The sequence below is a fragment of the Anoplolepis gracilipes genome, chromosome 7, assembly GCF_047496725.1.
Source record: "Anoplolepis gracilipes chromosome 7, ASM4749672v1, whole genome shotgun sequence".
Classification (NCBI taxonomy): domain Eukaryota; kingdom Metazoa; phylum Arthropoda; class Insecta; order Hymenoptera; family Formicidae; genus Anoplolepis; species Anoplolepis gracilipes.
This window is the reverse complement of record NC_132976.1, coordinates 13,008,464-13,034,952: the sequence shown is the minus strand read 5'-3', so window position 1 is coordinate 13,034,952 and position 26,489 is coordinate 13,008,464. Positions and strand designations below refer to the sequence as shown.

Below are 26,489 nucleotides of genomic sequence, written 5' to 3'. Positions count from 1 at the left end.
CACTATGATAAAATGTTTTTTCATTAAACACTTTTCGAGTTATAAGGCTTCAAAGTTGCAATATTTTGACATAAAATACAAGATATCTCGTAAAATATTCATTTCTCGATTATTTTACCCTAATACTTTTATGCACAGAATAACGAGATAAATCAATTGGCGTAATTAAAACACATAATTATGTTAAAGTAAAAATGTGTAACTGCTGGTTGCAAATTCAGATTTTTTCTTAAAGATAACTATGTGTTTTCTTTACACTAATTGATTTGTCTCATTATTTTGTGCATAAAAGTATTAGGATAAGATAATCGAGAAATGAATATTTTACGAGATATCTTGTATTTTATGTCAAAATATTGCAACTTTAAAGCCTTATAACTCTAAATAAAAAAAAATAACTAAAAAGTGTTTAATGAAAAAACATTTTTTTATAGTGTTTTGGAAAGCTCTCGAAGTCAGCTACAAATATGTAACAAAAAATAGGGGGTGCCATTTAAAAAAATTGAGGTGACCTTCAAATGACTCTTCAAAGTCAGACCAATAATACCATCTTATGGCCCCCTCGAAACCATACAACTTTTGCCTGAAACATTTTTTTTTCTCTCCCAGGGTTGGTTTTCGAGATATTCGACTGGAGGAATTAAAATGGGACACCTGTATATATTTATAATAATTTCAATTCGTTTATTAGAATCAAATATTATTTATTCTTAATATTTTTTTCTATTTTGTATATTAATAAGCCAACGGCACACGATACTTGTTTTTGTGCTAGATCGCATGCGAGCATCACGACGATTTGAGAATTTTATAATAATATTGAAATCTTTGACGTTACTCAAGATTATTACTATTTTATTGCTTCCTCAAAACTAACAATTTTTGTTTGAAATATTTTTTCGAAATACGTATTTTTTACAAAATATTTTAAATAAACATTTAAAATGAATTTCTATATTTCAATAATTTTATGTAGAATTTAGGCTAACGAATAAACATTTAAAATCATCCAGTGGACATTGTTAGGATCTAACTTGTTAGTTGTATGTAGAACATCCCATGGACATCCATTTTACAATATTCTAAGGATATTGCAAAAGCGGACATTCAGACATCCTCAGTATATCCTACGTACATCCTACAGTTTTTCATAGATATCCTCTGGATATCCAAAAATTTTTTATTTACATTCGATGGACGTATTTAGGATCAACTTTTGTTATCTGGGTACCAAATTGTTTTGTTTTATAATATCACATGTGTAGTGGCATTTAATATCAATATGTTTTATATCAATTAAACACAAGATTTTTATTGTTCAGCTGCTATATTATCACAATGTAATACTCTTGATTCAAGTTGATGTAGTCCTAACTCTTCTAAAATTCTGCATGTCTATACAACTTTTTTATAGTATCATATGCTACAATTATATTTGTATTTGTTGTTGATGTTGCAACAACTTATTCTTGTTTGCGTGCAAACCAAATTAGACCATTTAATGTCAATCTCACACTTGATATCAATGCACCACCTACGTGTGTTGAGACAGGATCCGTAATCTGCATCGGAATATGCTATTAAAACATTTGATATCTTGAATGAGTTGAATTCAATTTCCATAGTACGTGTAATGTACCTCAAGCCAGCCATGTACCTCAAGACGCGTTTTGTTACCTTTCATTGCAATTCTGATGGATTTTCAAAAACTGACTTAAAGTACTCATAGCAAATGGAATGTCTGCACCAACTGCCAAGTATATAACTAAACCAATTAATTATCGATACGATACATCGATAATTGGATTAGGATTTTTGTTTCCACCTATATTAGATGTTAAAATTTGATTAGGGTTAGCTGATACTTCCACTGAATTACATTTCGAATTTCTTAAGTACTGTATACTGAACATATGCTAACTGATGTAAGCGTAGCTTGCATATTTTTCGATCACGTTCAATTTCGATGTCCAAATAACATTGTTTCTGCATATGTTGTTTCAAATTCCTTTTTCATTTCGTCGAAATTTCTTCATTGTTTGAAGCGATTTACCAATAACTAATCCATCATCTACATACAACGCTAGATATAAGACTTCCGTGAATATAACGTAGACACATGCGTCGTATTATGATGTAATCAAACTAAATCTCTGCAGAAATTTGTTAAATTTTACATTCCATTATCTCGGAGCTCGTTTTAATTCATATAAACTCTTGTGTACCTTGTAACCTTGCCGCTTCAGTCATTAAAATCTTTGAGTTATATTGTATAAAAATTTTCCTTGAGATCACTATAAAGAAACGCGATTTTAACGTCAAATTAATGAATTTCATAATCATTTGCACATGCAATTGACATGAACATTCATGTATTAACTTTAACCGAACGACAAGTGAAAACATTTCTGTGAGCATCCTTTTATAATCAATCTTACTTTATAACAGTTAACATTTCTGTCTGTTTTGAGTCGATATATTCATTTATTTTTAATTGCGCGATGATCTGAGAGCAGTTCGACTAACTCCCAAGTTCTATTTTTCATGAGGGATTTCATTTCTTTGCTCATTGCTTCCTTCCTGATTAGTGTGCGTTGAGTGCCTCATTAATGTCAAGCGGACAGGCTTCAGCCATTAACGCATATACAAGGCATGATTGCCTACTATGTTTTTCCATTTAAATGCAACCAGTCTTCGTGTTCTAGTTGCAATGCCGGTTAGGCATCTTGTATCCAAATGCATTTTTCATATTCGTGACTTTATTATATATTATTCTGGATTAACTCTTGTGTGTCAGCATCTTCCGTTGCACACTTCATTGCTCGTAGTCTCTGATTCATTGGGTGATAACTTTGATGAGTTCAGCTCTGATTGCACACCATAATTAATAACTCACCGACTGTCGACAAATAGGCTCGATTATTTATACATTTCGACGAATAACAACTCTTCATGTTCCAGGTTTCCACAAGCGATAAGCCTTCTGCTGTGATTTGAAACCGACTAGAACTAATTGTTCTGATTTCTGTGCAAATTTGTGGCGTTGTTGATCTTCAATCAAAGTATATGCTTTTCTACCGAACACACGTAAGAACCTGATGTTAGGCTTTGTATCAAACCAAGATTCCCATGGCATACGTCCACCAAATCTATCTAAAGGTAAGAAATTTCGAATGCATTCGCTGCCGTATTTGATACTTCACTCCACAAGCTCAATGGTAATTCTGCTGTTGCTATCATGGTGCGTGTCATTTCGAACAACTGTTCTTCTCTGACGTTCTATATGATCATTTTGTACAGGACAATATTCAGTTGAAAACTTCTGTGCGATGTTGTATTTATTACGCACTTGCTTGAAATGCTTTAATTTCATTGGTTTTTATAAGTATTCCACTATAATCATCAATAAATACAGCCATTTCGCTTATCCACTTATGCTTCGAATTATCGACATATGGTATGAACTACACTATCCTTTATAAAATCTCTCTAAAAAGTGTCCGGCAGAATTAGACAAAAAGAGAGCGAATTAGCGATCAATCGCTCTCTTTTTCTAATACATTTATTGGCTGATTTTGTTACCGTTCACAGCATGTCAGATAGGTATTGTTACATGATAAACCTAACCTTATACCTACCTTCATCGTGTAATGAATATAACAAACTAATTGTGAGCATAACTTTTACGTTTATCGGCAAACATCGTTAATTTTAGTTTAAAAGAGAAACCTTTATTTACTACTTACTTTTTTTGTATATTATAATATACAGGGTGTAACTAAGAAAACATATATGATGCATACTATGAGATGCAGGACAAGAATTCAAACCGAAAATCTTGAACCACTTTTTAATCCGAGCTTTCTATTTGTCGTTATACGATATTAAAGTTAGCTAATGAGCGTCTGGTTACAGCAGTAACGGTCGGGCGGCGCGCGGCGGAGTGGAGCTGATTTCCGTTGTAACCAGATGCTCATTAGCTAACTTTAACATCGTATAACGACAAATAGAAAGCTCGGATCAAAAAGTGGTTCAGGACTTTTTGGTTTGAATTCTTGTCCTGCATCTCATAGTATGCATCATATATATTTTTTTAGTTACACCCTGTATACATGTTTTATCTGTAAGAAAATCAGACAAATCGCAAAGTTTATCGTTCCATAGGTAAATAATAATTTAATATAATTAGGTTATATTAGGTAATGAATTATGAATTACATTATTATTAATTATTAATTATTCGCAATAAATTGTTGATGGTAGGGTGCATAAATATTTTGTCACGCTATTGATTAGAAAGAGATAGCGAAAGAGATAGAGAAAGAATAGAGCTTGAGCGCCAGTCGCTGTTTCTTTCTTTTGGCCGGACATACTTTTCGATCCTTCGCGTAGTCCATACTATATGTTGATGCTTCGAATACTCAAAATTTCAATACACAAATATTAAAATGAATGAATTCACTTGATTCTTAACGCGAGTTATCGACGATGGGAATGACTTATGACATTGTTGTCCAATATGCATGTTTCATAATGATCAGCTTGAACTGAATCAGTGTTACTGCACTATACCGATCACAGTATTGCTTTTGGTCACTTCATGAACGGTTTTTATGCTTGCATGTTCAAGACGAGCATGTCACAATTCCAATTTCATTTGTCGCAATATTCGCTTCAACTGTATTAATGACCGTTTGATACATCAGTAATTCGTTTGCCTACTGCTTTCACTTTACAACTGATCTTCGTTAATAACTTATACTTTGTGAACTTTGTTTTTTCTTCACGGCCTGTGTCGTTCTAACACTGAAAAGATTTCATGTAATTTCAGGAATAAACAGTATACATATGTGATATTCCAGAAAGCCCATAATTTGAAACTTCCACATCGTTAAATCGTGTCAATTAAATTTGCTAACTGTTAATTTGTTATTTTTCTTTTGTGAGAACAAAGAACTACAAGTCGATTTACAGCGTAAACGAAGAATGGCACTAATTACAGTTAATTAACACTAACTACACAGGCACATCGAGGCCCATAATCTGTTATTATCAGTAGGGCAGTCAAATAATGTGATAATTAATAGAATATACTTAATTTTATGTACGATACAAAGTAGACTCTGTACTATCTCTGCTACTTTCCGTTAAAGACGACCGTCTGCAACTAACTTGCTGCTACTTATATCACAGAATGTGAAAAAATCTAAAGTACACTTATAAGTACACGCGCCAAAGAGATAAGTGGAAATTATAAAGTGAACCTATAACTTAACACCTAAAATATTTGTTTAAAATATTTTTTGCTAAGACACATACTTTTCAAGATAGAAAAACTTTGTCTTCGCTCAATGTAAAAGCTAACCCAGAATTTGTAATGCAACCAAGAAAGAGGTAATTTTACGCCTCATAATAAATCAAAATGATTCAATAACTGTTTTCCGATTAAAGTTTTATTTTCAAGAAAAATGAATTTGAAAATCGAGTAGGTACGCGTCTGATTAAAAATCGACAAATTCGGTTTCGCTACAAGTCGCTTTTATACTTTCTTTTAAGCACAATACAATGTTATGGTTGTATTATGTAGATTATTATACGTACTATTGTATTGGACTACTTGACATGGATATTAATTATTAGTTTTTTGAACAAATGAACTGATACACTATAGAAAATACGGCTAGGATTCGTGCATTAAAATTATATCTACTGCGACAAATTATTTTTGTGGATGATATCCTATTCATCAAATTAAAATTTTCAAACTGTCTTCTTGATTGTATCATGAATTTTGATCCACCCTTTACACACACACACACACACACACACACACACACACACACACACACACACACACACACACACACACACACAAAATTATTATTTTAAGTTATTTGCGCTGAAGAGGGCCAAAAAATTCGCCGAAACGTTCGTGTTTATATAAATCGATGCATTGCCAACAACTTATGTAATTTATATTCTAACATAGTTAATTAAAGCAATGTATAAATATGAATTTGCTCAATAATTACTGAGCTTGGCTCCTATTGCCCATTATCTCTTATTTTATTATAATTTATGTATTAAAATAGTAGTTATCAGTTTATCTCTATTCAATAGATCGCGCCTCACTTACATGCTGATCATATATATTAGGTATTCTTGATTGGATAGAAATATTAAATAATATATATTATATATATATATACGTAAACGTATATATGTAAAGTATACATTTTCTAACAATAGTAACAGTGAATATTGGAATAGCCTTAATAACGATAAAAAAGTAACGAATCGTTACTTTCTTAGTAACGGTAATGATAACGAGTTACTTTTAAAATATAATTAAAATATTTCTCATTTACATTGAAAGGATTAATTAAAAATTATTAAAATTTTAACTTATAAATAAATAATAATAACAATTATATATAATATTTAATAAAATTAGATATAATAATTCAGAATAAAGAGGAGATAATTTGTAATTAATTAAATAAAATTATATTTAAAAAGAATCAAAAGGTTTAGGAAAATTTTAAAATAATTATTTACATTAATAATAATTATAAATCTTAAAGATAGTAATATAAATGAAAATAATATGAAATTTTAAAAAGTAATTTTTATTAAGTGTACCTTTTGTATCAGGGTATATTAAAAAAAATTTTATAATAAAAATTTCTGGAGAAAAAAAGTTAAATAATAAATAAAATTATATATAAAAATTATTTTAAATATTTATTTAGAAATGATATTTTAATCAATTTTTTGTTATATATTTTTTTTATATAAATTTAATTTAGATATAAATTTAAAGAAAATTATAAAAATTTTTAAAATGTTTTATAAATTATTGTAAGAATTTATTTATATTAAAAATTTATGGAATAATCTATAAATTAATTTAAAATTTTATATAAGAATAAATTAATTAATGATTATAAAAAAAATTTATTTAAAAATTAAGAATTTATAATACATTAAAATAAAATTATAATAATAATAAATATAAGTTTTATTATTTTTAAATAAATAAAAAAATTATTTAAAAAAGTAGTTTTAAATTTTAAATTTTTTGAAAAAATTTAATAATTTATTAATAACAAATAAGTTTTAAATAAATTTATGATATAAAAATATAAATTTAATTTATTAGAAAAATGTTTTTAATAATATATAATTTAAAAATAAATAATGATAATATTTGTATTAAAGATAAAAATGATAAATATATAAAAATTATGAAATATAAAATATAAATTCGGTTAAAGAAGTAGGCAAAATAAGTTTATTTAGATTTTATAAATATAATTAAATTCACCTGTTTAATAAAAACATAGTTTTTAGAAGATAATTAAAGATTTATTCTGCTGAATGATTAAAAATTAAATAATTTGACTGCGCTAAGGTAGCATAATCATTTGTCTTTTAATTAGAGACCGAAATGAAGGAATGGATGAGATTTAAACTTTTTAAATTGAATAATAAGAATTTAAATTTTGAATAACAATGTTCAAATATTATTATGGGACAATAAGACCCTATAGAATTTAATATAATTTTTATTAATAGAAGAGAAATATAATAATTATAAATATAATAAAATTTATATTTTGTTAGGAGGATAAAAAAATTTTATAAACTTTTTAAATATATTATTTATTAATAATAATTAAATATAACATAGATTTTTTTATAAAAAAATGAATAAATATAAATAAATTTATTAGAGAATTAATTACCCTAGGGATAACAGCGTAATATTTTTTTAAGAACATATTATAAAAAATGATTGCGACCTCAATGTTGAATTAAAATAAAAATTAAATAAAGAATTATTTAGTTTGTTCGACTATTAAAATATTATATAATTTGAGTTTAGATCGGCGTAAGCCAGATCAGTTTCTATCTATAATTAAAAAAAAATTAATTTGTATGAAAGGACTTTTTATTTAAAAATTTTTTTTAATAATAAATAAAATTAAATTTAAGTAATTATATGTATATAATACTTATAATATATATATACATATAAAATTACTTTGGCAGAGATAAGTGTGATAAATTTAGAATTTATTGAATATATAAATATTTTATACATATAAGTAATAATTAAAGATATTCATTATTATATAATTTGACATTTATTAATTTTATTATTAGTTTTAGTAATAGGAGTAACTTTTTAACTTTATTAGAACGAAAAATTTTAGGATATGTTCAAATACGTAAAGGTCCTAATAAAGTAGGGTTAGTTGGAATTTTACAGTCACTTAGAGATGCAATTAAATTATTAAATAAAGAATTATTTTATATTTGTAAGTCTAATTGTAATTTATTTTATTTATGCCCATTAATAAGATTTGTAATTATATTAATTTTATTAATAATATTATAGCCTTATATTACTGATTTTTATTATATGAATTATTCTAGTTTATTAATAATTATTATTATGTCTGTTGGGGGATATATTGTAATTTTTATAGGTTGATCTGCTAATTCGATTTATTCTATATTTTAATATAAAATTAGTAATGAGTAATGACAAAAAGTTATTTTTGACAAAAAGTAAAACTTTTATGAATAATGACAAAAAGTAACGTTACTTTTATGAAGTAATATTCCCATTTCTGTAAGTAATAATAAAATAGATTAGTAAGAGTCAACGCAGATAGAACGGGTAAAAAGAAGAAGTTTCAATTAAAATAAAAAAGATTTCTTTATATTATATAAATATGTTTCAGAAGAAAAAGTCTCTTTTCAGACCTTTGTCAGTAAAATAACGCCGATAAATTGAAAAAACATTAAGCACTCACACTTTCAATTTATTTTACTGAAGAAGGTCCGAAAACAGACCTAAAATGTATATAACTAAATATTTTTGTACTATAATTGGAAATTTTTACACATTCTCTCTGCGTTAGCTCTCAACAGTCTATTTTATTATTCATTATTTATTGAGTACACTTTCTAAAACTGTGCTTTTCGCTAATTTTGAATTGAGATTTTTTTAGAAAAGATTTCAAAAAGATTATTATTTATTGTAACCTTTTAGTTTTGATTAATATATTTTGATATTAAGTTTTAAATTAAAATTCAAGAAAACTTTATACATATTATTTAACTTTATATATTATATAACTTTATATATTACTGAAAAATATAATTTTACATTATATTTATCTTTCTACGCTCTTAGCAAGCAGAGCTCTTTATTCTTGATTATAACTTAAAAAAATATACTATAATGCAATGATATCTTTAAAAAAAGAAAAATTATTTAAAATATATTAACTATTTATTTACATTTGATATTTTTTGTTTTTTTTTATTGATATTATCATACTCATTATACTGTATCGGTTTACCATATCCAAAGTTGTAATATATGTTACAGTGCGTTCTACAAAAGGCTGGAAATTGGCGATTTAATGCTTTCACGCTAGAAACAGTAACAGGTGGTAAGTATTGTTAGAATCATTTATTGTATACAAATTATTTATTGTATACAAATCTTTTTCTAGTATTAACCAATACATGAAATAATTTTTGGCAAATAATTTTAAATTGTAGAATATAATTTTAAATTAATATAATTTTAGATTGTAAAGTTATACTTTTTTTTGTTTTTATTTATTTAAAATATTTGAATAAATGTTTTTATATAATAATGATATATTTTTAAAATATTTTTTGTGCGTTTATCTCATTTTAATGACATATTTTTCATATGCATTTCTGAAAGCGAAATTAAAATTAATTTGTATCTGTAAATACATAATTATACAGAATGTTTTGTCGAGGTTAAAACTATCTTATATGACTAAAGTATATTCTATATGCTAAACTAAAAATAAGAAAAAAATCTGTCCGTTGAAGAGGAAAAAATAAGTCTATTAGCCAATCTCCAAAATAACATGAATTTGATAAAAGAATTTGACAAACATCAAATTCCATAGAAGTTCATGCGCTCTGGGATTGATTTTTTAAAGATAAAAGAAAACAAAAAAACGGTCTACAACAATATAATACTTGTAAACCATGTTAACATTTCAGACATCACATTGCGTTTATATTTTATATAAGTTTAATCAAGGATTGTAATTTTTAAATTAATTTTTTATTAGCTGAGGAGGCAAAAGTAATTGTTGAAACGTCCTATTTATTGTATTAATTTTATGTTATTTGACCAATTTATACATTTAAAATAATAAATCAAAAAAACACCCATAACTTGCTTGTATATGTCTATTATTTAATTACTTAAATTTGTTTCAACAAAATCGAGCTTATTATTAATTGTTACATTACTTATTATAAGAAAAAAATATTATATATACATGAGTATAGAAAAACTTTATTCAAAAGTAACCTAACATTTCAAAAGTAAATATAAAGTGTTACGGAAACAATAAAGAGTTTTGCTTTTATTGTTTATGTATCTTACAATTAGAATAAGAAGCTATATTATAAATATACTATGATGAAATATAAAAAATGTACTACAAATATATCATAATAAAAGTTATTTTATTTATATCTACATATGTAGTAATCTCATATTTGATTTCCAGGTCGTTCGTTACCAGTATTATGTGTCCATCTTTTTCATTGGTATGGGCTTTTACACTACTTCAGTTTGGATGTTGTAACAGTATGGAAATTATTCGGTAAGCATACATAAGAGTATTACAAGTATCTCAAAATTTGAAAATTTTATAATTTATATCTAATCGAATTGGAAGCACTAATATGGACGGAAAATACGCATAAATATTTATATTACATGTTCATAAAGCGACATGAAGTTATATGTATTATAAATGTACTATATATAACGTACTGCAATCAATTTTTTTGCCATAACTTTACATTTTATTGGCAGATTTTGACATTTTTTTTTAACATTCTTACAATATTCTAGTATTTAAATAGAGTACATTATTCTTAATGTTCTTCACAAATTTGCATAGTTTCAACATTCAATACAAATTAATATTATATTAGTCTTAAATACGCAAAATATATAAATACTAAAATAGAAACACTTTTCAACAACATATATCCAGGTCATTGGAATCTATGAAATTGACTTTATTATGCATAATTACCACATATATTTTATAAATCAATCACATATTATAAGCGGTAAAATAATGATTTTTGTTTCTAAATGAATATCGTTGAAATTGTAAGAGATATAAAAAATGTTTCATATACATATAAAAGTTTTATGATTCTTAATGTTATAACAATGTTATAATGTTAGATTTTTCAAAAGTGTCAAATTTTTTAAAACATCCTCTTTCTCTTGCAATTTTTGAAAACTTGACAGTTTTCCTAATAAAAAAAATTAAATTACATTTAACAAAAAAATTTAATTATATACGATAAAATTGTTTTTTAAAAACAAATCTTTCAACTATACCCATAGTTTCAACTACCTATATCTATAACGCCTCTATCTGTCTACAGTTCGCTACTTTATCTATATACAGCTCTTTTTATGAAATAACGGTGAAACTAACAATAAATAGATCAAAAAATAATTTTTATGTATGAAGACACTGTGGCATGTGTTTTTAAACAATAAAAATCAGCCATATACGCATTCGATGAGTTACGAAAGCCTAATATAAAGAATAGCGTAATGAATAAATAGATTCACCTAAAAAAGACATAAAAGATGTAAAAAAAGTATCTTTTTTTCTAACCATAATAACAATCTTTGAAAAACTAGAATCTTTACAAAAATAAAACATTTTTATATTAAAATGTAAATATAAATTAATGTCATAAAAAAGTTCTGAAATCATAAAAATAACTTTTTTAAATAAAAAAATATATAGTTAATAATATTCAATTTAAATATTAAAATCAATATTTAATTACTCATTAGTTAAATATAATTGATATATTAATATCTATGATATCTATGTAAATAAAACATATCTGATTCTACTAAATTAAAAATATAAATTATTCTAACTGTAAATATCGACGCTACATCATGAACATAGCTCTTTTTTAAATATTTCAAGCGTTGATATTTAATCACAATAGTACCAAATATTTACAGACAATAGTACAATTTCCAAAAATTAGGTAGCCAGTTGTGTATGTTATATTTATGTATAGCAAATTATATATTTACTTTTGAAATGTACACGGTGTCAAAAAACTATACTCTTTTGAAATGAAACTTTTTTCTTTGTAACTTTTCAATAAACAACGAACGACGGCTTTCAAGCGTTACTCAGGGTGATGACCTTGACAATATATGTCAAGGTCAAGGACATTGGAGTATCCTCTTCTATAAACAGGATATTTACCAAATTATTTATTAATTTTCTTATAATTTAATGTGTAAAAAATTGTTTATACTATTTTTTATTTAAATAATTATATACATATAATTTTATTTATTTATTTATCTATTTATTTTAAATATGTTTGAATTAATTAATAATATAATGTTAATCAATTTTAACATCATGTATTTAATTAAGTAATATTCTTTATTAATTATATATATATGTATATATATATATATATATATATATATATATATATACAGGGTGTCTCATAATTAACGAGCCAACGCTCGTGAACGGATAGAGCAGATCCAACTGAACATAAAAGTCCTGTATCATTTTGCGATTAGCGCAATAATTATTGAACTATTAATTAAAAACGCTCAGCGTAGGAGTGCGCGCCGCATATAGCGCTCAGCATACCCTGAGCGTTTTTAATTAATAGTTCAATAATTATTGCGCTAATCGCAAAATGATACAGGACTTTTATATTCAGTTGGACCTGCTTTATCTGCCCTAGAGAGTTAGAACGATTATTACCGGACATCTTGTAGATATGAATAATATTATTCGCTAAACGTTTTTAATTAATATTTTAATAATTATTGTGAAAATCGCAAAATGACTTAATACTTTTTTGTTTAGTTCACTGTACTCTAACCACTCACGAGCGTTGGCTCATTAGTTATGAGATACCCTGTATATACAATATATGTATACAATACAGGTTGTACCAAAATGCTCGATAATAATTTTAATGACAAATTCTTTGTAACATTTTAAGACGAAAGTTCGAATACGAAAATTCCGAGGCTATAATAGTTTTGAAATTAGAAAGGTTTAAAGATTATGAATGACAGAACTAGAATTTTGCACGCTCAGGGATAGCAAAAGGGTCAGTAACGAATGTACTTCCATAAATCGAATAGATATCTTAAACAATAGTAAAATTATTGTCAAAAATACAAGAGTTTTATTAAGAGTCAATTTCTGCTTATCCGTAAGAAATTATTTTATTAATAAATCTTACCACGAGAACTTACCATACGAACCAAATGTGACAGATGACACATCGATATCGGTATATTAAACCATTGAATAAAAACATTTTAAACTGTTCTTATAATTTCTTACATATTGTTATTCCGAAAATGAGAGTGTAAATAATTGTCTCTAATTTACTTATATATGTATAGAGTAATGAAGAACATGTACCCTAAGAGAAAAACAACAACACTATAGAGATTCCAATAACGGAAAATATATATTATCTAAAGCTGCCAAATCATCAATTTTATTTAGTTCATTTTTTTGTTTTTTTATAAAGATCATCTCTGAGATTAATCTTTTATAATAATTGGATTCATGATCGAGTATTTCAATTTTTACCCAATCTATGGTGTGACTTTCATTTTTAATGTGTTCAGTTATGATTGATGGTTTGGTGTATGGTTGTTTTATATTGTTATGTTCTTTTATTCTTGTTTCTAAATGCCTTTTAGTTTGTCCTATATACGTCGCATTGCAATCATTACAATTAATTTTATATATGACATTGTTTTCTTTCAATTTTAGAGTTGCGTTCTTGTGTACCTTAACAAACTTGTTTAACCGATTGAAACATTTAAAACCTGCGGAAAATTCTGTATTTTTCAAAACATTGCAAACACTCTGTTAAAGACATTTCATGTACGAAACTGCTATGAATCTCCTATTATCTGAACTATCAATTATGTTGCTGTCTGTATTATTATTATTTTTTAATTTAGTGAACAATAAGTTTTTGGTTCTAATAAAAACATGTTTTAATATGAAGGGAAAAGGATAACCATTGTTTAATAGAATGTTTATGCTTAATATTATATTTTTTTGTTGGAAATTCAGATGTGATAATAAGATCGATCTATCAATTAAACTGTAAACCGTACCAATTTTATGAGAAATAGAATGGTTCGAATGAAAGGATAGATATCTATCTGAGTAGGTATTTTTGTGATACCAATCAATAGTTAAACTGTTGTTAATAATATGAATTTTTAGATCCAAAAAGTTTATTCTATTAGCCTCTAATTCATAGTAATTTCAAGTAAATTGTAATCTTTTGTGAAAAGAATTAAAAATTTCCACGATGCTTTGTAATGGATCTTTTTCAACAGCAAGTAAAATGTCATCTACATAACAATACCTAATAGAATTTAATTTTTTTGCCAATTTTAAATAAAGCTTTATTTTCTAAATCTTGTAACACCAAATCCGCGACGATTGAAGATAAAGGAGATCCCATGGGAGTGAATGTTTGTTTGTAAATCTTATTGTCAAATGTAAAATAAGTGCAATCAAGTATGAATTTTACCATGTTTAAAAATTTTTCTTTTGATAAATTTGTGGATTTTTGTATATATGATACCACCGGCTTGAAATACCTAACATTGCTAATTCTATCGGAACATTCATAAACAAAAGACACGACATCTAACGAAGCCATAACATATTTATTATGTGACCTATACATAAATTAAATACTGACCGTTCATCCACAGTTTAGCTCGTAACAGGCTATACAATACTTTCTTATTTTTGTAAATTATATTAATGAGTTTTCTCATTATATTTATAAATTATAAATTGTAAATATCTTGTTAAGAAAATTCAATAAAAGGAATAGTATATTCTTCAAGTATAAATCAATAAATAAAAAAATCAATAAATAAATGAAAAAGTATCTAAGAACAACTTTAATCATTTGAATATAAATCAAAGATCTACATGATAATAGTGCATATAATGTTATAATATGTTAAGAAAAAATAAAAACAAACGTTTTGGTCCAATTTTTTGGATCTTCCTCAGTGCAAGAATATAGTATAAATATTATTATAAATTAAAATATATTAAATGTACTGAGTCAAAATTATTAAAATAAGCCGGAAAGAATTATAAGTTGATACGCTCAATCATTTGTTAATACTCTCCTCCTAGTAAACTTACTGATACTCTCATCGTCATATATAAAAATTTACACAAATATAAATGCTTCTCACTAGCTTTTAGCCAGAAGTGTGTAAACGTATATTAACGTTTTCAATAAAGGTCCTATAATTTTGTCATCAATAAATAAATAAAAGAAAGAATAAATTACATAAAATTATAAAAATAAAAATAAATTACAATGAAGAAAATAAAATGGACATTGTGAGTAAAAAAAAATCACAAAATTAATAATAAAATTTAAATTTAAATTAAATTAATTGCAAAGTAAAAGTGGAAAATAATAGGCTTACACGTAGGTATAAAGATGTGAATAACAACGATGTTAATAACAACGTGAGAGAAAAATAATAAAATGTACCATTCGGTTAGGTAGTCAAAAACAGACTGTAAAAATACATGCAGATAAACATAATGTATAACATATATACATATATTTAATAATCTTTAAATTTTCAAAACCATATCTATTATTTTACAATAAGTATTTGATAAATAAGAATATTTACGGACACAGAAGTGTCCGTTTGCAAAAGACCATTATGTTAGCTTCTAATAAATATCATTTCGGAGATTAATTTTTTATTGTAAAATAATTCGTGAAATATCCTTCTAATATCTACCTCATCACTCAAAATCATGACTTTAATTAAGACGAATTAAGGTAATAAGTTATAACTGATTTATTAGTATTTGTTAGTATTAGCAGTATTTCTAACAATATGCTGTCGATGTTTCGATTCAATTTTTTAGCTTTCTTAGCTTCTAATTAGCTTTAATAAAATTATTTTAAAATAAATTTTTAAAAAATGAATTAAAAAGTACCATTTAACTATTTAATAATTTAAATCTTTCAATTTTAAATTTTAATAATTTAAATTTTAGTCTTTTGTAAATTTGTGCCACTATATTGGATTCTCTATTTTGAAGTGTCAAAAATACCAAAGTGCTAATAAAATAAAAATGATGTGTATGTATAAAGTAATACCAAAAAAGATTTCTCTTTATTAAGCTGAACTATGTGCGGATAGAGTTGCTCACGTTTCTAATTTTTTCTTATTCTTCAGTAATATCGATTATGACATCAGATTTTACATTTGCCAAAATAATTAATTTTTGCAATACATATTTAAATAATTATATCAAATAATCTGTTACAGAAAATTAATTAAAAAGAAATATTTATTCACTTATTAACGTTTGATTAGTTTTTTGTACACTTTCACAACCCTGTTAAGTCCATTATTTTGAATTAAATGCTAATAAAAGTAAATATGTATAGTTATAATTTAAAACTAAAAAGAATTTTTTTAACAAGAAATTTACAAATTTTTATTAAATAAATTTATTTTTTTTTTCGTAATTTACGCTGCCATATTGTCTCTTCCACTTTATTTTCGAAAAGGCCACATTGTTAATTAAAGTAGACAGATAAAGTTATAACTTAAACCTAAAAAAATTTTTTTATTAGTCTGAATTTTGGCAGATGGAATAACTCGCTTTACAAAGAACGTCCCATATATATGTATATACACAATATTAAAAATATAGTTATACATTTTGAAAGTAGATAGTATTGATCAAAACAAGAAAAAATCTAATAAACATGAATTCTAAAATAAATATCTCCTGATGAACAATTATCATGAGAGAGATGCTCTATACAATAATTTCTATTCATTCTTTAGCCCTATGTACATTCTTCAATCTTTTTTCAAACACACTTGACTAACAACGGAAAAGTCGGAAGTGTCTCCCTTCGATTTTGATAAAAGCTTTGAATATGTTGTTAATCTAAGTCAAAATAAGAAACACATATTTTTTTATACCCCGTTTGGCCGTTAAAAGGATGAAACACACTCTTGAAAGAATCGGTTTTTATATTACTAAGCGAATATGTAAAAAATATAAAAAAAAGTTTCAATAAAAATTTTATAGCTTTTAATTTACTATATACAGTGTAATCAATTTTTTTCAAAATGTCATATTTTTCAAAATACCCCTCCCCTCTCAATTTTTGAAACTTTTTAAATTTGTCTTATAGCAAAACTTATAGCATAGGGGTAGATTAAGAAGTTTCCGACCTGACTAAGAAAGAACAAGATTTTAATCAAATTTTAATACTTGTCCAATAGATGGTAGTGAAAGAAACACAAAGAGTTAAGTTTGATATCAATCTAGCAGTTTGTTTTTGACAGCCTTTAAAAGTGACAGTTGTAAACAATGAAGAAATTGGAGAAATCGCACTATGATAAAATTTCTTCATTTGAAAGGAAAAATTCCTACGGTAATCAAAAGAAAATTCAGTGTATAGAGATCTTGCTCCTTCATTTACGATCGTAAAAACCTGGGATGAAATATTATTTCTAGAATGATTAAAATTTTGCTCTTTCTTGGTCAGGTCAGAAACTTTTTAATCTACCTTCGTATTTAATGACAAATTCAACTCTATATAAGAAAATTGTATTCCGCAAACTCATGTTTCTGAATAAGCTAAAAATACCTTTATATCACGCTTCATGGCAACAGTTTTTTTTCGCAATCTCAGAGACAATCATTTATCAGTAAATTATTTATACAGGGTGTTCCGGAACGACCTTCCGTCCGTAAAATGACGTATTTCTGACACAATTCTAAGACAATTTTTCCTTCACCAAAATTTGATTTGAAGCGTAGTTTTTGACTTATAAGCAAAAATAGTTAGCAAATCACGCGTTGAGTACAGAAGGCAGGCAGGAGCGGCGTTGCGCGCCGCGAATGCGGACGCAGCTGACCGTCCGACGAGTGATTACCACCGCATGAGTCGCTAACTATTTTATCTTATAACATAAAATTATGCTTTAAGTAAAATTTTGGTAAAGAAGAAAATGAATTAGAATTACGTCAGGAATACGTGTTCCTTAAAATAATATTACTTTAATGACCAAAAGTTGTTCCGGATCTCCGGCCGTCGGACGCTGCAATCAGCTGATTGTTACACGGCGCGCCGCGTCGCTTCTGCCTGCCTTCTGTACTCGACGCATGATTTGCTAACTATCTTTGCTTATAACTCAAAAACTACGCTTTAAATCAAACTTTGGTAAAGGAAAAATTATCTTAGAATTGTGTCAGGAATACGTCATTTTACGGACGGAAGGTTATTCCGGAATACTCTGTATATGAGAATTTTTATATTACATATTTATATATTATATATTTATATAGTGTAACAATTATATTATTATGTGTTATATGGTAATAAATATTAATTTATTAGTAAGGAAGAGAAGAAAAATGTAGAATATATGAATAGAAAGAAAAGACATGAAAATAGATTTAGGAAGGATATGCAGGAAGGGAAGTGTAAGGATAGAGAAAAGCTTGCAAGAGGCAATAGAACACATTTTAGGAGAGAAAGGCAAAAGGGAGGAATGAATGAAGATGTTAGAGAAAAGAAGAGAATGGATGGAAGGAAGAAACAGAGAGAGAGAGAGAGAGAGAGAGAGAGAGAGAGAGAGAGAGAGAGGGAGAGAGAGAGAGAGAGAGAGAGAGAGAGAGAGAGAGAGAGAGAGAGAGAGAGAGAGAGAGAAGAAAGGAGAGAAGAAAGGAGAGAAGAGTAAAGAATGCACTGGAACCGGAAGTCACATAGGTTAAGATAAAAGATAGAAAAAACGTATGTAGTGTGTATACTAGATAGGAGTAGTTAGAATAAGTTAAAATTATTAAAATAAATAAGTTAGCAGTAAAATAATTAAGTTAAATATACATAAGTTAAGAAGACGTATAATAACCCTAATGGGGTACGATAAATCATATTTATTCAATTTATTCATATGAGAAAAATAATATGTTTTTGTCTACTAAAAATATATAGAACTATCCGAAATAAGGAAATCTTTGATGAAATGCCAAAATTAATCGATGGCGCATAATTTTATTTATAACCGCGTGCAACGGAATACGTGCGCATTATTAAAAGCATTCATTGTGAATCGAATTAGTTTAGTATATGATTTCGTTCTGTCATGGTTCAATCCATATAAATATACATATATTACGCATGTATTAATTTTTAAAAATTTGTATTGTTTATGTTTTTACATATATTTATGCTTTTTTAAAATTTTTTTTAAACTTTTGTCTTCTTTATTAAATTATAAATTATATAATATAAGTATGTTTTTTTTCATAAAACTAGTAAAATTTTTTAACACAAGAATATAATACTTTATAAAAAAAATAATTAATATTTTATCAAAACACAACTTATATTTTTTTTGCTCTACTTTCTTGTAAAGATTACTGTTGTAGTATAAATACTAATAAAAATTAATACACACATAATATATACACACGTATACTTATTTGGATTGAACGGTGATAGAACGAAATAATTGTATCAATCTGTTAATTCGATTTACAATGATAGATGCTTTTATAATATTGCGCATGTATTCGGTTGCACGTGGTTATAAATAAAATTATGCGCCATCAATTAATTTTGACACTTCGTCAAAGATTTGGTTATTCGAATAATTGTATATATTTTTAATGGATAAAACTAGATTATTTTTTTCATACAGTAAATGGTATTTGTTACTATATAACACATAATAATATAATTGTTATAATATATATGTACATATATACAGAGTGTCTCATAACTAACGAGCCAACGTTCGTGAGCGGGTTAAATGAAATAGAAAAGTCCTGTACCATTTTGCGATTTTCAGAATAATTATTGAGAAATCAATTTACAAAGATCGGCAAATCCGGCGCAAGTATTAGCCTGCCGCAAAAAAGATAGCGAGAAGGACGGCCCTAAGGACGATCGCTAAGCGCGCGCGGCGTAAATAGGCGCCATTGCCTCGCAGTTACCAGGGGCATAGATGAGAAGCGTTGATAAGAACAATAGATTAGCGATTATTATTTAGCGACCGGCCTAGCGGTGGGCCGTCCTTCTCGCCATCTTTTTTGCGGCGGACTGATACTCAGGCCGGATTTGCCGATCTTTGTAAATTAATTTCTCAATAATTATTCTGAAAATCGTAAAATGGTACAGGACTTTTCTATTCCATTTAACCCACTCTACTCGCTCACGAGCGTTGGCTCGTTAGTTATGAGACCCCTGTATATATTTGTATACAGAGTGTCCCCGAATTGGCGGATCAACTCTCGTGGGTAGATAGAACGTGTTAAACTAAAGAGAAAAATCTTATATCATTTTGCTAAATTCGCAATAATTAATGAGATATAAATTAATAAATATCGGCCAATACGTGCCAGGATAAGCGCGCGGCACGAAGAAGCCTCCTACTTGTTACTTGATACTAGGCGCGCGGCGAGACAGTAGGCGGAGCGCTCTACAAAGGACATACAAAGGACGTACAAAGGGCGTACTTAAAGAGACACGTACAGTGCGTTCTGCGTTTACGTCTTGCCGCGCGCCTAGTATCAAGTAACAACTGGGAGGTTTCTTCGCGCCGCACGCTTATATTGGCACAGATTGGCCGATCTTTATTAATTTATATCTTATTAATTATTGCGAATTTAGCAAAATGATATAAGATTTTTTTCTTCAGTTTAACACGCTCTATCTACCGACGAGAGTTGATCCGCCAATTCGGGGACACCCTGTATATACAGCGTGTTTATTTGAAAAGTTTCCACCCTGTTTATTTTGTGACTGATTAATTTTTGCGAAAAATACCAAAAGACGTCAATTTTGTTTTCGAGGGGGACGTATAAATACAATATATGCAACGGTACTACTTTATCGCCTTCGCAGGGGTAGCTACCTCTTCAAAAATCTTAAATGACAATAGGGGTCAAGTAACATATCATTTTAAAGATCTTTTGATTCTCTTTACAACGTTTGTTTTTTTAATTTGAGTGAATATTTTTCAAGAAATTGTACTAGAAAATTTGAGGGGTATAAGAAAAAAAATTTTAGATGCAAACATACAATTTAGTGTAAATTTATTTATTTTACATGTTATTTTAAATGTCCAAAATGTTCGCCGTTATCAGCTAAACAATAATAAAGACGATTCTCAAACTCTAAGCGAATATTTTTAAAGGTATCTGTTGGAATGGCTCTACATTCCTGTACAATTCTTCGACACAAATCATTCATATTGTCTACTGGTGTTTTATAAACAACAGATTTTAAGTGTTTCCACAGAAAGAAGTCCAGGAGATCTTGGTGGCCACTTGATAGCTCTTCTTCTACCGATCCATCTCTGTGGGAATTTGTGGAATGATGCTTTCCATATTATATGTTACCAGTTCGACAGTGATTAAATGACAGATTTGCACAGAGATGGATCAGTAGAAGAGGAGCTACTGAGTGGCCATCAAGATCTCTTGGACTTCTTTCTGTGGAAACACTTAAAATCTGTTGTTTATAAAACACCAGTAGACAATATAAATGATTTGTGTGGGAACACTTAAAATTTGTTGTTTATAAAACACCAATAAACAATATGAATTATTTGCGTCGAAGAATTGTATAAAAATATAAAACCATTCCAACAGATACCTTTAAAAATATTCGTTTAGAGTTTGAGAATTGTCTTTATTATTGTAGCTAATAATGGCGAACATTTTGAACATTTAAAATGACATGTAAAATAAATAAATTTACTCTAAATTGTATATTTGCATCTAAAATTTTTTTTCTTATACCTGAAACTTTCTAGTACAATTTCTTGAAAAATATTCACTCAAATTAAAAAAACAAACGTTGTAAAGAGAATCAAAATACCTTTAAAATGATATGTTACTTGACCCCTATTGCTATTTAAGATTTTTGAAGAGGTAGCTATCCCTGCGAAGGCGATGAAGTAATACTGTTGCATTTATCGTATTTATACGTTAAAAACAAAATTGACGTCTTTCGGTATTTTTCGCAAAAATTAATTGGTCATAAAATAAACAGGGTGGAAACTTTTCAAATAAAACCGCTGTATACATACAAAATATTCCATACAATAAATGATAGCTATTCACAAAGACAGTACAACGAGAGAACTAATCGACATTAAAGATAAGCCACAATAATAAACTTCGATACTTTCAACTATGTGTTTTCTTAAGAGTAGATTACAGTTAAGAGAAAAATTTTTAAAAATAGAATAAAAATAAAACAAAAATAAATGAAAATTTCTTTGAAAATGTATAAATTTGAATGTTATATTAAAATAATTTATGCAATTATTTAATTGAAGCTTTTATCGAGGAGGGATATCACAGTACAAATCCTTACCACAACAGTATACATGCCACAGATGTCACTCAAGCAATGCATTGCTTTCTCCAAGAAGACAAGGTAATTACATACTTCTATCTTATAAATTTACAAACAAATGTAAGCGTATTTTCAATTATTTAGACATTTGATAATTTTATTCTTCAGCTAAATAGAATGCGAAGTAATTATTTAGCTTAACCATCTCTGCCGATTTTAATACTTTTAGTATATGTTATCTAGGTCATCACTCAAGGAGACTTACGAAAGTGTCACTCACCGATTTTAATGAAACTTTGCACACTTGTAGAACATCGAAAAATAATCGACACGTATTTTTTTATTTTGGCAATGGTGCGGGTTTAAGGGTAGAAACCATCCCTTGAACGTAGAGGTGGTCTCCAAGCATAGACAGAAAACAATCATTTAATTTAGAAAAAAAAATATTTCCAGGAGGGTTTTAGTACAGCTGATTCCAAATCTGACGTTAAAATTCAAAATGGCGGATCCAATATGGTAATTAAAATTATAAAAATTTTCTGGTTGGAAATACTCTGTACTACGAGAAGGTTGCAGAGCGATTTTAAACCCCTTTCTGTACTTATTTTAACAGGATGCTTGATTAAAGTGAGTCTCTTCGCCTCTCACTATTCGGGGTGCTTATTTATAGTGAGTCCCCTTGCTTCTCACTATTTCAGAAATTTATGTATCTCACTACAAATAAGCACCTCGAATAGTGAGAGGCGAGGGGACTCACTTTAATCAAGCACCCCGAATAATGAAAGGCGAAGAGACTCACTTTAATCAAGCATCCCGTTAAAATAAGTACAGAAAGGGGTTTAAAATCGCTCTGCAACCTTCTCGTAGTAAACCCTAAAAACTATAATTTTATTGGCCAACTACAAAGTATTTCGAACCAAAAGAATTTTTGTAATTTTAATCACCACATTGAATCCGCCATTTTGAATTTTGTAATTTTGACGTCAGATTCGGAATCAGCTGTACTAAAACCCCCCTGAAAGTATTTTTTCTTCTAAATTAAATGATTGTTTCCTGTCTATGCTCGGAGACCACCTCTACGTTCAAGAGGTGGTTTCTACCCTTAAACCCGCACCATTGCCGATATAAAAAAATACATGTCGATTATTTTTCGATGTTCTACAAGTGTGCAAAATTTCATTAAAATCGGTGAGTAACACTTCCGTAAATCTTCTTGCGAGTAATATTGTAAAGATTTTAGCAGAAATTTATTAAAAAGTTAACAAAAAAATTTTTTAATAAAATGTAATTATTTATTCTTAGGGAAAGTTAAATTATATTTTGTAATGATTTTGCAGGAAACGCGTGGGCGGGGAAGAGGCTTCGCCTACGTATTTACCTAAAAAAAATTCTAAATTAACACATCTTATTCTCATCTGGAATATATTAATAATTTTGATCTCGCTCCGCGTGATCAAAGTATGAGCAAAGCTTCTCTCCCTATACCTTCACCCCGGAAAAATTTAACCCGTGTTACTTTCATACTGATATATGTAAACAACTTTGATCTCACTTCACGAGAAGTTAAAAACCATGTGAAACCGCATAATGATAGATCTCGTTTCGCACTCAAAGCAAGGGTGATGTGGAATAGACTTTGCTGTCCATGTGGAACTGTATGATAATAAAATCGATAAGTATAGAGTTGTACATAGATTTCCAACTTTCCATACAAGCGAGGTCCATTGTACACTACTCCTACTTTCAAAACAAAGTCTATTATCCATTTATATATAGGTTTACAACTTTCCACGCGAAACAAGATCAAAATTATTTACGTATATCAGTATGAGAGTAATACGGGTTGGGTTAGATTTTTTTCGGGGTGGGGAACAGGAAGAGGAGCAGAGCCCCCGTCTACACTTATATTATTCCACGTGAAGCAAGATCAAAATTATTAACGTATTTTAATACTGTTCATTATACTTTCTCTGTTAATAACTTTTAAATAAACAACGAGCGCTGACTAAAACCTTCACAACATTACTCAGGATAATGACCTTGATAACATATACTAATTATTAAAATTGGGAGATGGAGTTTATTAAACTAAATAATTACCAAACTAAGAATTGTAAATTTACAGATTAAACCACATCTAACCAGTTTAGAAATTATGGCTTCCTTGATAGCGGCTGTAACACACGATTTAGATCATCCTGGTGTCAATCAACCATTTTTGGTTGCGACGAGTAATCATTTGGCTGCACTCTATCAGGTAAAAATATTTCCAAATAATAAAAATAACATTCAAATAACTATTGCTTGATTAAATATATTCTTTCTAATCAATATATCAAATATACTGAATGTTATATCCATTTTATTGAATAAAAAGTTACCTCTATTATATCAGATGTGAGAATCATACATAGCTTTCCAAAAAAGTATTACTAATATTATTTAGAATATGTGCATTTTTATTTTATATTTACTTCAAAAACTAGGAAAAGAAAAGAAGAGATTATAATTTTATATAATAATAATATTATAATGATATAATGTATTTGTATAATCTTATACACACATACCTACACACGTACACACACACAATCAAACGGAAGTACCGTCCTTATCTGGATAGAGATAGAGAGAGGGGGAGGGAGAGGAGAAAGAAAAGGGAGATGAGAAAGAAAGAAGGAGAGAAAGAAACGAGGAAGAAGAGACAAGAGTGTGGAGGGGCAAGGGGAAGGTGAACGAGAGAAAGAAGAGAGGGAAGAAAGGAGAGAAGAGAAAAAAAATAAATGATCATCCTATTTTTTGGGTGGGGTTTTTATTAGTTTTAAATAATTTATTTAGATAATATCTATTTATTAATATTAGATAAAACTTTTCTATAAAATCAGCTAAAAAGAAAAAATGTAAGATAAATTATACAAAAAAAGATATTTTAATTGATTTTTTAATCTGACATTTTAAAACCTAATTATTGATAAGTTTAACACATGTGAATATGAATTAATTTTAAACATAACGTAATAAGCATTTTCTTAATAGTGCATAATTAATACTGTGAAGGTATATAATTATTTTGTATTATATTTCAAAAATATGTTTAATCAAGAACTTTCTATTCCGTTTATTTTGTAATCGAGTAATTTATGCGATAAATTTTAAAACAAGTCAATTTTATTACGGCGTGACTCCAATTTCTCCACTGCATAAACTGTCACTTTTAAAAGCTGTCAGAAACAAAGCAATCGCTAGAATGACATCAAACTTAATTCTTTGTGTTTCTTTCACTGCCATCTATTGGACAAATATTGAACTTTGATTAAAATTTTGTTCTTTCTTGGTCAGATCAGAAACTTTTCAATCTCGTACATACATACTTCTTACAAAACTATTTTTAATTTTCTTCGCACAAATCAATTGGTTATAAAATAAATAAGAATTAAAAATTTTTGAAATAAACATTATTATACGCGAAGATTATTTTATTTAAAAATTATTTAAAAAGAAATTATTTAAAAAGAAATATTTATTTTTAAATATATGTACATTGATTATTCTTATATAGTTGACACTTATAGTTAATGATTTCAATGACAATACAATTTTATGAAAAATTGATTAAGCTATATATTATATGTTTTATAATTTCTTTTTTTTTCATGTCATTGTTGGTTCCTCCTTTGGCAGAAAAACAAAAACAGCTGCCAATATATACAAAGTATTAATAATATAGTAAAATTTATAAATAGTGAAAAGTCTGGAGGGGCGGGTCCAAGGTCCAAGTGAAAATCCGGAAAGTAAAAAAACTATTTATGTTATTGAAAATAACGAAATTATAGGAAATACTGAAATTATTAAAATAGAAGATTTGGAATGGAGGAATTTCAAAGAAATTGTTATGGGGCTGCCAAAAAAAAGATATGGAAAAGGGGATAATTAGTGATATATTTAAAACA

The 26,489-nt window shown here is 27.5% G+C and overlaps 1 protein-coding gene across 20 annotated transcripts in view; it reads left to right on the top strand.

Moving 5' to 3' along the window:
* Window positions 1-26,489, top strand: part of LOC140668128 (uncharacterized) — a 165,270-nt gene that overhangs the window by 122,846 nt on the left and 15,935 nt on the right. For 19 of the 20 annotated variants that reach the window (XR_012047125.1, XR_012047124.1, XR_012047123.1 and 16 more), the window contains exons 5-8: window positions 9,407-9,470; window positions 10,584-10,679; window positions 22,520-22,620; window positions 24,665-24,796. Coding sequence is in view for 17 of the 20 variants with exons in the window: in XM_072896799.1 (XP_072752900.1) it covers window positions 9,407-9,470; window positions 10,584-10,679; window positions 22,520-22,620; window positions 24,665-24,796 (393 nt within the window). In the remaining 3 variants the exon portion in view is untranslated. Of the gene's footprint in view, window positions 1-368; window positions 3,160-9,406; window positions 9,471-10,583; window positions 10,680-22,519; window positions 22,621-24,664; window positions 24,797-26,489 lie in introns of those variants that run through there. The other variant, XM_072896800.1, reaches the window with a different exon arrangement.